General features: G+C 42.6%; 1 protein-coding gene across 1 annotated transcript; it reads right to left on the bottom strand.

The window, feature by feature from the left end:
• Positions 1-2,828: 2,828 nt before the first annotated feature.
• Positions 2,829-10,243, bottom strand: hykk.2 (hydroxylysine kinase, tandem duplicate 2). The gene is made up of 5 exons (XM_061684275.1): positions 10,170-10,243; positions 8,010-8,317; positions 6,054-6,196; positions 3,387-3,567; positions 2,829-3,271 (listed from the first exon to the last, which is right to left on the bottom strand). Exons 1-5 carry the CDS (start codon positions 10,214-10,216, stop codon positions 2,829-2,831), a joined length of 1,122 nt encoding a protein of 373 aa, XP_061540259.1. The 5' UTR covers positions 10,217-10,243.
• Positions 10,244-16,517: the final 6,274 nt, after the last annotated feature.

Raw genomic sequence — 16,517 nt, 5'->3', positions numbered from 1 at the left:
AAATTCATCAGAAATTTTAGTTCTATAGCCTCTCCTTTGCATGATCTTATCTCACCACACAAACCTTTTGAATGGAACCCGCTTTGTCAGGCAGCTTTTCAAAAACGTAAGTCGAGCTTTACCTCCGCTCCCATCCTTACTTTGCCAGATCTCAAACAGCAGTTTGTGGTAGAAGTCGATGCGTCTGATGCCGGAATAAGAGCAGTGCTCTCCCAGAAATCTCTCAAGCATGATAAATTACATCCTTGTGCTTTTCTCTCCAAAAAACTGACCCCAGCTGAGAAAAATTATGACATTGGTGACCGTGAACTGTTGGCAGTCAAGGTGGCTTTGATGGAGTGGAGGCACTGGATAGAGGGGGCACAGACTCCGTTTTTAGTATGGACAGATCACAAGAACCTTGAGTATATTAAGACTGCTAAAAGATGAAATGCGAGGCAGGCTAGATGGGCTCTGTTCTTCACTAGATTTAATTTCACGTTATCCTACCGACCTGGTTCTAAAAATGGAAAGCCAGATGCTTTGTCACGTATTTTCGTATTTTCTATTTTCTATTTTGCCTAAGTCATATTTCATTTCCGCTTTTGTTTGGGACATTGAAACTGCGGTTAAAGGGGCTCTGAAAAATACTCCTAGCCCTGAAGATTGCCCTGAAAACAGGCTTTATGTGGTTCCGACCTTAAGGGAAAGAGTCATCCACTGGGCTCACACGAACTGAACTGTATGTCACCCAGGCATTGCCAAGACGCAATCAGTGGTCGAACAGCGCTTTTGATGGCCTAATGTTATGAGGGATGTTATCGATTACGTCAATGCTTGCCAGGTATGTGCTGCTAACAAGCCCTCTCATCAACGTCCTCCTGGGGAGATGCGACCCCTGCCAATACCACAACGTCCTTGGTCAGACATTTCCGTAGACTTTGTGACAGGATTACCGGCCTCTAAAGGCAATACCACCATTCTTACAGTTGTTGACAGGTTGTCTAAGATGGCACACTTCATTGCACTTCCAAAACTCCCCTCAGCTAAAGACACTGCCGAGCTAATGATTAATCACGTTTTCAAGTTCCATGGTTTCCCCAAGAATGTGGTGTCTGATAGGGGTCCCCAATTCATTTCGCAATTTTGGAAGGAATTTTGCAATCTCATAGGTGCTACCGTCAGTCTGTCATCTGGGTTTCATCCCGAAACCAACGGGCAAACCGAGAGGCTGAACCAGGACCTGGAGACTGGGCTCCGATGTCTCGCTTCACAGGAGCCGCGATCCTGGTCTCAGAAACTGGTTTGGGTCGAATTCTCCCACAATTCCCTCCCCTCTGCATCCACTGGTCTATCGCCTTTTCACGTTGTGCATGGTTACCAACCATCTCTGTTACCTGCCATAGCCCCAGAGTCCACAGTTCCAGCGGCATTAACCTTGGTGAGACGCCGCAGGAGGACCTGGGAGCGAGCCCGCCAGATGCTGCTGCGCCAGGGACGGTCCTACAAAGCCACTGCTGACCGTCGGAGGAGACCGGCCCCGAACTACAAAGTGGGTCAGCAAGTGTGGCTCTCGACCAAACATATTCCACTCCGGGTGGAGTCCAAGAAGCTCGCTCCCAGGTTCGTTGGGCCCTTCCCCATCACAAAGATCATCAACCCTGTCACAGTGAAGCTGAGGCTCCCAAGGTCGATGCGGGTCCACCCTGCTTTTCACGTCAGCCTACTCAAGCCAGCCCGGGAGTCCCCTCTGGTCCCGCTTTCCAGGCCCCCTCCTGCACCCCGGTTTGCGGATGGGGGCCCTTGTCTTCTCTGTGAAGCGGCTGTTGTCGTCTCGTCGGAGGGGGAGGGGGTTTCAATATCTGGTGGACTGGGAGGGCTATGGGCCTGAGGAACGTTCATGGGTACAGTCTGCGTTTATCATGGATGATTCGCTCATTCGGGACTTACACGTTGCGCATCCAGGGGCTCCAGGGCCGTCTGGGGCCGGCCGTTAAGGGGGGGGGGGTACTGTCATGTGTGTGTGTTCCGGGTTTTGTCCTCCCCCGTTTCACACACACCTGCTCCTATGAGCATCTTCACCACCTGTGCCTCGTTCACCCTAATTACCCCTTGTATTTAACCTTGTGTCTCATTCCCTCTCGTTGCCAGTTCGTTGTACCTTGTCGTCGCGTTCCAGCATTCCTTGTTTCCACATCACAGACTCACCGTAAGACTTGACCCTGTTCCGATGATCGACCTTGCCTCTTTGCCTCATGTTTTTGGATACTGTTGCCTTTCTTGGATTGCCTGCCTGTGTATCGACCGATGCCCGTCTATTAAACCTCTCTTTTTGGAAACTGTCCATTTGTTTTGGAGTCGTGCATTTTTGGGTCCTATCCTCTGTTCCGTTCATGACAACGGTAAGTATAACCTCAAACTTCAGAAGAAAAACGTCTCTTTTCAGCTTACCTCGTTGTGTGTGACAAGGTGGCGTGGAATTCAGAGAAGGAAAGCAAAACAATGATCTTTGTCCAGCTGCACTCAACTTATCTTTATCGAAAAACAGCGAGTAGTCACAACATGGCTGGGAACAACCAGGACGCACAAAACGGCCGGAAAAAAGCCAGCAGTCACAACATGGAACAATAAAGCATGTGAAGGTTGTGTAAAACTAATAGAAGGAATATTTGGTATATATAAAACATACATTTTTCAACTCAGTATGTTTGGAATGAAAACCCAGTAAAGCTATGCACCTACAGTAAATAATACATGGAAGGGGATTTGATGGCCTGACAAATGATCAAATATCTCGTTATTTTCATCAACATATTGTTTTGAATGCATCTAAAAATAGATTGACTGACTCACTTTCGGTCATTGAACTGAGCAGCACCTTGGAACCACACTTTCTCCACTTGCTCCTTTCCTATCTCAAAGAGCTTGCGTAAAATTGGAATGCCTTTCTTGGACGAAAGCATCAGATATTCTTCATTTTCGGGTTGCAAAGTCACCGAAAAACGAGCAATGACTAATGACTGGCAGAGGCGTGACAGGACCAACCAAAAGAGGCAGTCTCTCTCTGACGCGTTGAGAGGAAAGACACTTTCCCAGCCTGCTAGGATAGGTCCGCCCACATCAATGGGGTTGGGGTGCTCCAGCATCATGTACGTGATGGTGATGGCGAGCTCATAGACGTAGCAACCGAAGTTCATATCACCAAAATCAATGATACCAGAAATCTTGTAGTCATTACTTTCATTAGCTTGCACCAGCACATTGAGATCATTGAAGTCCCCATGAATGAGACCTGACAAAAACACATAGCATATAAAACAGTGATTCATTTGTCTATCCAAAGACATATGAAGTATTTGCTTATACTGAAGTTAACGAATACATATATCAGCCAATACAACACTTACATGCGCGGAAACTAGAGTATTTGGGGGCCACAGCAGTCTTGTAATGCTGGATGACAGACTTCACAACCTCCAGGAGAGGATCCCCATCAAGTACTTTCATGTATTTCTCCAGAAGGGGAATATTTGACAAACTCCATATGAACCCCTCCCTCTGCAGCACACACAGTTGAGGATGTTCCATCTGGGGGGGAGAAAAAAAATAGAAATATTATGTTTGTAGATATACAGGAACAATGGTGAGCACATCTGCCTCACAGTTCTGAGGACCAGGGTTCAAATCCCGGCCCGGCCTGTGTGGAGTTTGCATGTTCTCCCCGTGCCTGCGTGGGTGTGCTGGCAAAGTTTTGCTGTGCAACAGGGGAGTTTGAAACACTCCCTCTGTTTATTTTAAATGTTTTAATTATTCTGATGTTTATTGAAAATGCAGCCGGACAAAAAAAGGGTTTTGGGGGGGACAGACAGTGGGACAAAGTGGACAGCGGAACTTAGGGTGAAAACCACAGCAGGACAATAGTGAGACAGTCTTGATATTTGAACATAAGTAACATTACAACTATAATATAAAAATATTATTATGGTTACCAGATCCCAGACTGGTAACCATTATCCCTGTACTGTGAATGTGTGTGAATTGGAGAAACTGGTGGGGGTGGGGCGAGACGGTCACAGGGGAATATTGACCCGCCCCCGTCACCTCCACCCAGGCCGACCAGCTCCCCAAGGATATGTGAATGTATGTAGTGCATGAAAAAATCTGCGGGAGAGAAGCATGGCGGGACAGAGAGTAGGCCATGTGTGCTCCTCAGCCCGGCCCTACCCCTCCACCACAGACGGGTGTATGATGCATTAAAACCGGCGGACCGGCAGAGCAGTGAAGGCGGGGGGACCCAGACCGGAATCGGCAAAGAGCTGCCAACAACCGACCAGGCGCATGCCCCACCATACCCAGTGCCAGTCCTGGCCCAAATAAGGGGGGGGGGGGGTCAAAACCACAAACACACACCCTCCCAGCAGCCCGCGGCACAGACCAAAATGAACACCCAACCTGGGGCTCCCCACAACCAGCACCAATATCAAACGCAAGAGCCAAAAGGCAATGCGTGCGGAAATAACACAATCAAGGCGACACCCACCCATTGATGTCCCAGCCATAAGTCAAATACAGCACCGCCAATGCAGCCACCCGGGGCTGGCCCACCACACCAAATGGTCCATAAGCACAAGCCCCAACCTGACCCCATTCTCCAAGCCCACAGCCCCCCAACCCGAAGGGCACGCACCGAAACACGGCACCCCGACATGAAAAGCAACCCCACACGGCACCGGTGACCTTCCACCCTTCCCCTTCAATGGATGAAACCAAATGCCATGAAACGCACATGCGAACCCCGTCCCAACCCACTGCGACGCAGTGTATGGATGGATATTAACAAGCCCGAAGATGGATGGATGCGCAACTGCAACTGTGTATATATTCCCACACACACACATAAACACGCACACATATACATACATACATTTTCCTTTCCACTTACCCTCACTAGGGTCACAGGTGTGCTGGAGTCTATCCCAGCTATCTTCGTGCGAGAGGTGGGGAACTGGTCGCCAGGCAATCGCAGGGCACATTTAAACAAACAACCATTCGCACTCACATTCACACCTACGGGCAATTTAGAGTCTTCAATCAACCTACCATGCATGTTTTTCACACATATTTTAGCCCTAGCCAAAATTTGAAAATGCAATTTTCGATGCCCAAACTTATCTTAACTGTTTCTAGATGGTGCACCATTTCCCGTTTTGTGCCTTGCTATGAAATGATTCATGTGTCCATACTGATGTTGTGTAATTGTCTGCATGTAAAAAATAAAAATAAAAAAGGGAGACTATGTCTTTCATGAGGGGAACACACATACCAATATTTAACCAATATTTAAAACGTGAGGAGAACAATTCTACGTCAAACAAGTACCAAGACTGATCTGTGAGAGGCAACATGGCGCCACAGTTGCTCAAGACTGCCAGAAAATACAAAGAAGAAAATTAGGAGGAGAAGTAGTAGGAGCAGTAGTTATAGTAGTAGTAGAAGAAATAGAAGAAGCTAAGATAACTGTTATCTGGTAACTACATTGCAGTTGCAAACATCTCCTTATCCTTTTTACTGTGGTGATTGGTGAATTACTTGCGATAAGCGTTATACAAACACTAAACACAACCAGTTGCTCCTCCATTTATGTGAGGCAATAGCACGAGCTTCAGTTCGCTTCCTAATTGGCTTTGTCACTTTACACTTTCTTGATAATCAGAACCTTTTATACTAATTATAAAAGGATCTGATGATCAAGAAAGGGTACAGAAAACTGTGTTAGTGCTAAGAGTTTATTTTGTCTTTACCGGAAGTGTTTTATTGTGCAGCACGCTACACAGGAGCTTCTCGGTGCCTTTTGCCCGCATTCTCAACTCTAAGAAAGAAATGGGGAGTTCTTGATGTTTCACAAATACAAACTTGTACCGTAACGTTCAGAAAAGACGTTTGAGCCTCCGTTGTGATTGAAGAAGCTATCACTACGTAACAGGGGCCTTTGTGCAAAGCAGTAGAGTTTTGCTGTTTCAACTATTGAAACCCACCAAAGGACATCAAATGCTTTACAGTAGGACTGTGTGAACCTCTTTGAGGGTGTTGTCCATTCTGGCTGCTGTCTGGCCAACTTCATAAAGTAGCTGTGATGAGAAAGACACATCAGAAATGGGGATTCCTGGCAAATAGGTCAACAGGCGCACCAGGTGCTTCTGTAAACCAGAGCCACAATCTGCCAAATGTAACAAACACAACAATTAGTATTACAGCTTGCATCTTCTGTTTTCAATTTCATTAATATTAGGGGAGAAAAATTAAGTACAAATAAAGGAGAAACTTGACATATGGATGTCATTTGCAATGAGTCGAGTCCTGTTAGTCTACTTCCCGCAGCTGTTGACGTGGAGTTTAACGGTGAACTAAAACGAAGGGAGGCAACCACATTTTAACATAATTTATACAACACAAGGCTGACAGGAGCACAACACATGCACAATCGAATAGGATCTGTAGAAATGTTGATGTTTCAGTGAAAATATACACTGAACAAAAATATAAATGAAACACTTGTTTTTGCTCCCATTTTTCGTGAGCTGGACTCCAAGATCTAAATCTTTTTCGACATACACAAAAGGCCATTTCCCTCAAATATTGTTCACAAATCTGTTTACATCTGTGTTAGTGAGCATTTCTCCTTTGTGGAGATAGTCCATCCCACCTCACAGGTGTGGCATATCAAGATGCTGATTAGGCAGCATGATTATTGCACAGGTTTGCCGTAGGCTGGCCACAATAAAAGGCCACTCCGGTTTCCTCCCACATCCCAAAAACATGCGTGGTACGTTAATTGAAGACGCTAAATTGCCCGCAGGTGTGAATGTGAGTGCGAATGGTTGTTTGTTTAGTATATGTACCCGGCAACCAGTTCAGGGTGTACCCCGCCTCCTGCCTGATGATAGCTGGGATAGGCTCCAACACTCCCACGACCCTTGTGAGGATAGGTGGCTCAGAAAATGGATGGATGGATGTACCCGTGCCATATTGGAATGAAAGTGAAGGCTATATCTTTTTCGTAACCTGTAGATGGCGGCATACATTCATAAAATGTGAAAGTCTTCTTCATTTTCTCCTATACCTATGTATTATGCACATTATTGACTTTTGACAATTTTTTTTGGGGGGGGGGGTGCACATTATACACGTGAAATTACGGTATGTTTTCACACCCCTTCTTTATTGCACTATGTGGTGCCTATCTCACCATATGTTGCTTATCAGTATCATAATTACATTTAGCAACCCATCAAAATGATGCGGATTTCATTTTTGAGCACGGTTGCCCTCTTTGTTGGAAGTGCCCCCTAAGCACTGTGCAGTCTGTTTCAAACTGCTGATGACACCCTGTGACACTCTACGCTTAGCGGCCACTTCCCTCTGAGAACATCTAGTTTCGTGAGGTACTGTTGAGCTATTGTTCAATTGTTTGTCTTGGTCACATGATGTCAATATGTGAACAGCATGATGAAGAGGACTGTTTAAAAACTAATTATAATTGAACCAGGAAATTTATTGTACATTTATGTATCAAGTACCTATTGTGAATTTTGACATTGAGCAATGGCAGCATCTTGTTGTCAAGAAAGTAAATTGAAGTAATATTAGTATATTTGTCACCACCTTGTGGCATCTATAGGCAATTACAAACCTTTTTAGATGGGCGTCAATTTTCACTCTTCGCAGCAAAATTTCACCTGAAAGACGAATATCCCTTACTTGCTGTGAGTAGTGTATATATCGATCATATACTTCCCACTTTGCACTAATTGTACAACTACAAATATTACTATTCATATTTACATAATTAGATTAGGCTTAAATTTATTTCCCTCCTCAGTGCTGGTCTTTTCATTTGTTTGTACTTTGTTGGTTGTACTACGGTATTAATTCAAGTGATTATGTTACAATATTACTGCTGTGCCAATTTAAATTCCCTAATCTATCCGTCTGTCTATCTATCTATCAGTCTACAGTGGCTGGTCTCCTACCGATGTCTTCCAGGATCATGTTCTGTCCCATTGTTGTTTTCAGGGTTGTTTGAGTAGGTAGTCCATTTTCATGCAGAAAGTTCGTTGCGTAAGTCTGCAGTTCTATCAGGATGGGGTCCTTTGTGTACACCGAGTTCAGAATCTTCAGCAAATACTCGCCACCTTCGACAGTTGCAATGAAAAAGTTCTGGTCATCATAGCTGGGGAGACAACGGAGTTGAAGGGGAGTCAGCTTGTAGTGTTTCTTCACAATCTCTGCTGCCTGAGATTGGCTGAGGTTGGGCTTGGTGTGGTTCGCTGCCATGTCCCTGTAAACAACACAAGCCTGTTTCAGTAATGTACAATGCAGCAGTGTTAGGGTATATCCATCCAAAAGACAGGGTGCACCCTGGATTGGTCACCACTCAATCATATATAGACAACCATTCACACTCACACCGGTGAAAAATGGAGACTCTTCAATTCAATAAACTGTAGTACCATGAGAAACTGATGAAAGCACAGGGAGATAACAAACTCCACACAGGAGCGCCTGAGCTGAGATTCGAACACTGAGACTTCTTGACTGTGAGGCAAATGTGCTAACCACTGTGCACTGTGCTGCCCAGTAGTACAGTGTGCTATAGAAAATGAAGAGCAACTGTTGAAGGGCATTTGTCCAACAGTGTGTGAGACTTGATCAGCGTCAGTTAGCAGAACAGCTCATCCAGTAACCAAAGGGTTGCTCGTTCGAATCCCGGCTCTGCATGTCGAAGCGTCCTTGGGAAAGACACTGAACCCTGATTTTCTCCCAGTGGGCCTGGCAGCGCCTTGCATAAATGTATGAAGCTTGATAAAACAATCGGCACTTTGGGAATCAAATGTAATATGTACACTATGACACTGATTCACTGAGTGTTAAACATATGTTTAAACAGTGTTAAACATATGTTTAACACTCTATGAATCAGTGAAGTGATTATACAATCACTTCAGTTGTATTGACAAATTTGTTTGTATATAATCTTGAGGGACTGTATTATATATTAATACATATATATATATATATATATATATATATATTTATATATATATATATATAGTTGGCGGCACGACTGGCTAGCACATCTGCCTCACTGCTCTGAGGATCAGGGTTCAAATCCCAGCCCCGCCTGTGTGGAGTTCGCATGTTCTCCCCGTGCCTGCGTGGGTTTTCTCCGGGCACTCCGGTTTCCTCCCACGTCCCCAAAACATGCGTGGTCGGTTAATTGAAGACGCTAAATTGCCCGCAGGTGTGAATGTGAGTGCGAATGGTTGTTTGTTTAGTATATGTACCCTGCAATTGGCTGGCGACCAGTTCAGGACGTACCGCGCCTCTCGCCTGAGGATAGCTGGGATAGGCTCCAGGACACCCGCGACCCTTGTGAGGATAAAGCGGTCGAGAAAATGGAATGGAATGTATTTAGTTAGGTCCAGACTGAACGGTGACCGACCGGTTAGTACATGCGGCTCACAGTTCAGAGGTCGAGTGTTCAAATCTAGGCTCTGTCCTTCCTGTGTGGAGTTTGCATGTTTTCTCTCGGTACTCTGGTTTCCTCCCACATTGTGAAAGCAAAATGCACGTTAGGTTAATTGAAGACTTTTAATTCCCCCTGAGTGTGAATGGTTGTTTATCTAATGGTGCCCCGCAATTGGCTGCTGACCAGTTCAGTGTGTACACCGCCTCTCGCCCAAAGTCCCATCTGATTTAGGCTCCACCATACCATACCCACACCCCGACTGAGAATAAGCGCGACAGAGAATGGAGGGATGGATATTTTAATTGAATCTTTTTTTTCCCCCCTACATTTCAGAGAAGTGTCACACTGTGCATAATGTTTCAGTTACTAACAATCATGTTAAATATCATTTTTAGGAATAAAACATCTCGTTTTTATGAACAATAAGTTGACTTAATGTTAGTCATGATGGTAGTACCTACTTGGAGACCGCAGTATTTTTTTTTTCATCCAAGAAAAAAGCTTTACGAAGCTGCGAGAGCAAATATTAATTGTGTTCACTTGAGAAACTAGTTTGACAGAAGTTTCACGCAAATGAATTGTGCTCTTATGCAAATTAGATTCTCCTTCACGGTAAGTATAAACTCAAATTTCAGAAGAAAAACGTCTCTTTTCAGCTTACCTCGTTGTGTGTGACAAGGTGGCGTGGAATTCGCTCGGATTTATCATCTGACCACGGAAAAAAAATCTACAAAAACGTTAGTTTAAAAAAGGAAAGAACAAGAAGAAATAAATGTCCGGGCAAACTTTTCAAAATAAAGCTATTGCGTGGGGGGTCCTGGCCCAATACTGTATTATCAGGTTTAAAATGGAAGAGTTTGCTGCAGAACATTGAATGAAATCCACACCTCGTATTGAAGAAGAAAAAAAAGAAATTAATACAAATGCTTGCAGATTACGTGCTCGACCACGCTTGGAAAAACGTGTTCCGCCTGTATGCCTTCAAATTAAGAGTTTTGAAAACGGGTTCATTGTGAATGAAGTTTGCAAGCGTGGAAAGAACATGCCAAGTCAACGCATACCCTCCAGGTGCAACGGAGGACTTCTGAAGGTGACGACCATTTGTGTCCACATGAGTCCTTCACTGTTGTGACTCAACATTTTAACACTAAACTGTTAATGTTGTATCCAAAGGTCTACAAGTTTCATACCCTTGCAAAAAGGGAAAGCTCATTCTGTTGTTATTAATTACAGCTGTTACCATGGATTATACCGAAACCCTCTCATTGGAGAAGTTTGTTTCATGTTTTATGTTTTAAGGTTCATCATCGCATGTGTTTCGTATTAATAGCGGCAAGTATGAAGCAGGAAAAAAAATTAAATTGTGGGTTTATGCTGTCATGAACGGCCACAGGGTGACGCAATAGACTTGATTTAAAAAAAAAAAAAAAAAAAAAAAAAAAAACATTTTCAGAGTGGATTCATTCAGGGCATTTTAATGTTCCCAGAACATTGTATTGGTTCACAAAACAATTATCTTTGCAAGTAAGTGTCATCTATCGTTGTTCTGAGAGTTTAACTGCACAGAGAAAATGGTGCTTGTGTTTTGTGAACTATTCTGTAAGTGTGTCTTTTTATAGGCCATTTAGAATATCATCTGAGGAGCATGAAGCTGATAGCATGTCAATTTTACAAGGATGGAGTAGATGTTTCGAGTTAAGAGAGCTCCCTCACAGTCTGAGAATCAAACTAGTATTCCTCAATTCATCAAACATATTTTGTCGCAGATCTTTTCATTTGGGAATGTGTAATAATTACTTGACAGAGCAGAATGTTGATGCTTTCAGGCAAACCTAATTATTTGCCAGAAGTTAAGAAGATCAAAAGCGGCAAGATTAGGCCATTTGGGGGAAGTATTAATTTCTTGTGAGCTCATACTGCAGGTGGAACACAAAGATAAATACAACGTTTTTAACTGTAAAGGCAATATATTTCTACTTATTGATTCAAAATATTATTTTAATACATTAAATATTAGATATGCAAAATAGTTTGTTCTAACAGTTAGGAGACTTACAGTATGTGACTATACATGCCCTCATAGGACCTTGTATGCAGGTTGTACCTCCAAGTCAATAATATGAATCAGAATTTTGTAACTGAATGAATTGTAAAAGTACAAATTCCTTTCTCTACTCTTTTTTTCTAAAAAGTGACTGGTGACAGATCTAGCGGCTTTTTCTGGTGTTATTTGCGACAACCACACTTTCATGAAGCCCCCACTGGACTGGGCAAGTACCGATACCAGGTGTCGGCATCGGGCCGATACCGGCCTCATTTCAAGGTAAATGGTACTTTGCGAAGGCTGCCAATACCAGCCACAGATGCTTAAGGCACAAAAAAAAAAAAAAAAAAAATAAAAATCTGACGAAGTCCTACTCGGCAGTAGTTGGCACTACACTGCGACCTTTGACACATCGGGGAATCATTATGTAGGTCACAAAGAAAGATCTTTGTTCACAATTTTCTGTCATTATGTGAATTCAAATTTTATATATCAAAAGTACTGGTCGTATTGGTATCGGTGAGTACTTAGGAGTGAATACTTGTACTGTTATCAGTCCGAAAACAAGTGGTGTTGAACATCCTTACTATCAACCCATACAAATGTAGGATACCCAAATATTATTGCATAGTTCCAACAAATTAATGGATAACAAGTTATGAAATCAGAAGTCAGTAAAAAATACTTTATACATTTTCAGTAATACTTTCAATTTATTTTAAAGGGGGATTTGGTAAAAAAAAAAAAAAAAAGAAATGCTCGTGATATCTCAATCTGCCGTTTTGGTATTTTAGCAAGAGACGTGAAGTCAACGCATATGATTTGCTTTCGCGGGCCACATGAAATGATGCGGTGGGCCGGATCTGGCCCCCGGGCCATGAATTTGACACCTATGCTATAGCGCATTCTCTATGTGGGCTCCAATACTCTAGAATGCCCGACTTGCGGAAGAGCAGCTACCTCTGTAGAAATATTTAAATATCGACTGAAGACTTATTTCTACACGCTGGCTGCTTTTGGTTAAACCTCACCTAGTATAAAACTTGTCTCTCACCCCGCCTCAGCCCCAGAAAATCTGAATTTTGGCCTGTCTAAATGCCGCTTCTTTTCGCTCCCCCCAGGCTAGGTGGCGATCAGCAAAGTGCGGCTGTTGCCGTGCAGGATTGTGCATTACCTGACTGGGACAATATCTAAGTAGGACCGTTCCCTTGGAACTGTTGCCGTCGACTGACCGGGAAACGTCCTGGGTACAAAGACATGTGGATTTCCTACTGAAACATGGTGTACGCTCAAATCCAGAAAACGTCGGACGCGCAAAAATATCCAGAAATATGAATCTGTGCGTACGCATGAATCCAAGCACATTTCCTTCGTACATCCCAATCAACGTAGAATTGACCACACATGTTGGAGTGCTCCCCTCCCTGTCCACGCCCACATTTAAATATGCAAATCATATTTAAATGAACCCTGCACCTGAGATGCCGATCTCTGCATGATCAGAAAAAAGGAAAATGAGCAAGGTAATCAAGAAAAAAATTATTTCTGAACGTGAAGTTGCTCAATGAAGTGGAGGTGCGGAAGAAAATCCTCTTGGGCACGCTGTCCTCCGGCGTTAACAACACGCAAAAGAGGCGTGAATGGGACAGCGTGTGTGCGGCTGTCAATGCTGTGGAGTCAGAACAGCGCGCACACGCTGAACTAAAAAAGAGGTGGTCAGACATTAAGGTGGATGTGCAGCAGAAGACAGCCGCCCACCGTTCTACTATTTTCTGAACAAAAACGGGTAGTTCAAAAGTATTTACGTGTGTTCTTTATAGTATTGAAGGAAGTCGCCACCTCTAATTTGAAATTCTTGGAATAAGCTTTCACGTGACATGAATGCATTATATTTTAACAGATGATGTAGCGGTCAATTCCACTTTGTTCCCATTTTGCTGCAGTAAAGGGGTATTTTGTTAATCTCAAAATTGGGATTGCGCCATATATGGGAAGCACATACCTCCAAATATATGGATAAATTGCTGGATTTTTTTTTTTTAAGTGAACAAATGGGCACAATTTCTTTGGGAGTGTTCAGCACAATTGACTAGGATTGCCACACGATATGAAAATTATTCTGCTCATGCCATCAGACACTGTTACTGGCCCGTTCTTATGGAGCGATTAAAAAAAGTCTGTTGTCAACATAAAGGTGCACTGATCTTTCTCATGATTTGAAGAAATATTAGAAAATAATGGGTGAAAAATTGAAACTGGAAAAAGAGGTGAAATCTGCACACCACTATAATAAATTGATGTCCCAAGCCTCCATCTGCTCTCGTATTTGTTTTGATGTTATGACCTTTAGTGATCCCACTCGTTGCCCCGACCTCCTCTTGACAGAAGCGGTTTGCATCTGACGTGGCAGCTGTCAAACAGATGTCATTGAAAACGATCTTGGCTCAGCTTGCATGAATATTTTCCAGCTCCCTGGATCATGTTGCCTGACTGTTAAGGATATGAGTTGGAACTTCTATTTAGAAAATTCACAAACATTTCCTACAAACGCTCCATGTTTCCCTTTGGCTTACCGTTGCTCACAATTCAATGAAGCTTGTTGGACATCTGAAGGTTGCCTGAGAAATGAAGATAGTGAATATTAGAGAATGTGTTACATGTGTTGAGTGTTGTCTTGGTCCAGCAAGATCCAAATGGCAACTAGCTAGCTTAAGCTGCGAAGAATGAGCTTAGTGTCAACCGACAAACGCAATTGAATGTTACCAAACTTAAACACATTAACTTGTGGGAAATCATAGGGTGACTTCACTACTTTGAGTCAAAAGCAACTTTTCTATTTCTAGCACATCCTGTTAACCTAACGGCCATGAATCTACAGTTGAAACCTGTCGTCAAATGCCGTCCAAAATCCGAATTCAATCAATACTTTTCGGGAAATACACTATGCCTCATAAGTGAAGGAGTTTTGCATTTTCTTTGACTTTTAGTGGCTTTTATGTGACACGTATTTCCGAAACTCAACTTTATTTTATACAGCACTTTAAAAATCAACCGTAGCTGAAACAAAGTAATGTACGTGGAATGAGAAGAAGAAGGATAAAATTCAAGTTTTTGTGTGTTGAAGCACTTGGGCAAGCACAATTAACCAGTGTTTGTTGTCAGCAACAGCACAAGTTAGCTTCGGGTGGCTTTCTAATTGGCTATCGTTGCATTTCTCGTCACAATCACAGCGTCTGATTGTCAGCCCCTGACCGTTTTGGAAGAAAAAAATCACCCCACCACACAGGATGATCGCCCTAGATCATCGGAAGGATGAGAATTGGGCTATTTTTCTGTACAAAAAAAAATTATCTTCTTATCCCCATTATCAGTATACTGTATGTGTACCCACCCACAGCTACTTGCATTGCCATCTCTCATATTGCTCTGATTTTTGCTTAGCTGACAATCCTTGCAGCAGGCGGATGTTCAGTCTGTTTCCAGCCGCCCATTTTAATCTGATCAATGATGATTTCTCGCAACCCTCTGCAGCCACGTTTAACAAATATTTATTTTTTTCCCTAGGGTTATGTGAGGACACCTGTGCTGGGAAACGCATAAATTTGCATATGCATGCAACAGCAGAGGTTCCAAGCTGTCTAAGGTCAGGTAAGCTTCACTGATACATGAAGGCGAATACAGTACGTCCGAGAACTAATTGCCATGCCACTCGTGGGGGTGATTGCTATTTCCCTTCCAGAAAAGGACATGCCATTGTTCAAAGGCAGCATCACTTTCAGCTAATATCCAAGATAGTCATAATCCCATGATGGTGAATGCTCAGTTTCAACACATGAGCACATGGTTTCCATGCGAGTGTCAGATGCACACAGCTCCTGTAATTGCAGTAATTATGCAATTATGATGGACACAATTATGAATGTGGGTTTGAATGCATGGACGCCGTTTGTGTGTGTGTGTGTGTGTGTAATACATAGAGAGTGGAGGTTGACAACAGAGGGTGCCATTCGGTGATGGTGAGGGAGGTTTGAGGAGAGAGCTGCAGATTAGAGGCAGAAGTCAGAGACAAGAGAGTAGCACATTGTTCACACTCCATTCAAGCCACTCACCTCGAATACACTCGAGAATAACAAGGTAAGACACTAATTACTCTTTTGACTTTCTAATTAAGTGTAAATCACTTTCTCTGGATAATGTTAGTGTACATGTTAAATAACCATTGGATTCTTATAGGATAATGGATTTGTTTTAGGTCTTTGTTGTTGTAAATGTTTTCGATATGTTACCTGTAGATTTGGGGGAGGAACTAAAAACAATAGGGTTTTTTAATTAGTATTTTGAGTGTGCATTGTCATGCTGCAGTGATCAAGGCAATGTAGGAGCAGGAAATAAAGCATATGGAACAAATTTGAAATATGCTCACTATCTGATCAGGGGCTCACTCACATGCTGCTGAAGCTATTTTATCATAGGAAATAATGAAAAGAAAAGCTTCACCAACATAAAACCTTCATCAACTCTTTGAAAAAAAAATTGAAGTTACATTTAAACCCTTTTAAGATTCATACAAATGTAAATACCCAGGTCAAATATGTGAAATATTATTGTTGTTGTTTTTTAAATCCAACTGATGACTGGACAACAACCATCATTAATTTATTTCTGGTTATGTTTTGGTTAATAATGCTTTTTCTGAAATGCTTGACAGTTTAATTTGAATCCCATTAAAATAAAAATAAATGTGTATCATCTGGTCCTTCATGTTTTCTTTAAAGAATTGTACACATCTTACAAATTCTGCCTGTGTTACTCAAACATGAGCACAACGGTGTGTTTTCTCATTTACTAAATAAAAGTAGGGCTGTGAATTTCAAAATAAGAGCAAGTAAATAAAAAGAAAGTATTACATGTTCAAATAAAGTGCCAAACTTCATAATAATTCAAAATACAGATAATACTTCATGT

The sequence above is a fragment of the Phycodurus eques genome, chromosome 8, assembly GCF_024500275.1.
Source record: "Phycodurus eques isolate BA_2022a chromosome 8, UOR_Pequ_1.1, whole genome shotgun sequence".
Lineage (NCBI taxonomy): Eukaryota > Metazoa > Chordata > Actinopteri > Syngnathiformes > Syngnathidae > Phycodurus > Phycodurus eques.
Note: the sequence above shows the minus strand (reverse complement) of the source record. Positions and strands in the feature narration are given on the sequence as shown.

Coding starts and splice junctions, on each gene's coding strand:
- hykk.2 (XM_061684275.1), bottom strand. CDS start 10,216: ATGATAAATCCGAGCGAATTCCACGCCACCTTGTCACACACAACGAG. Junction 6,197..8,009: donor CATGATCCTGGAAGACATCG/GTAGGAGACCAG, acceptor TACATTTGGCAG/ATTGTGGCTCTGGTTTACAG. Junction 3,272..3,386: donor ATACTCTAGTTTCCGCGCAT/GTAAGTGTTGTA, acceptor TGTTTTTGTCAG/GTCTCATTCATGGGGACTTC.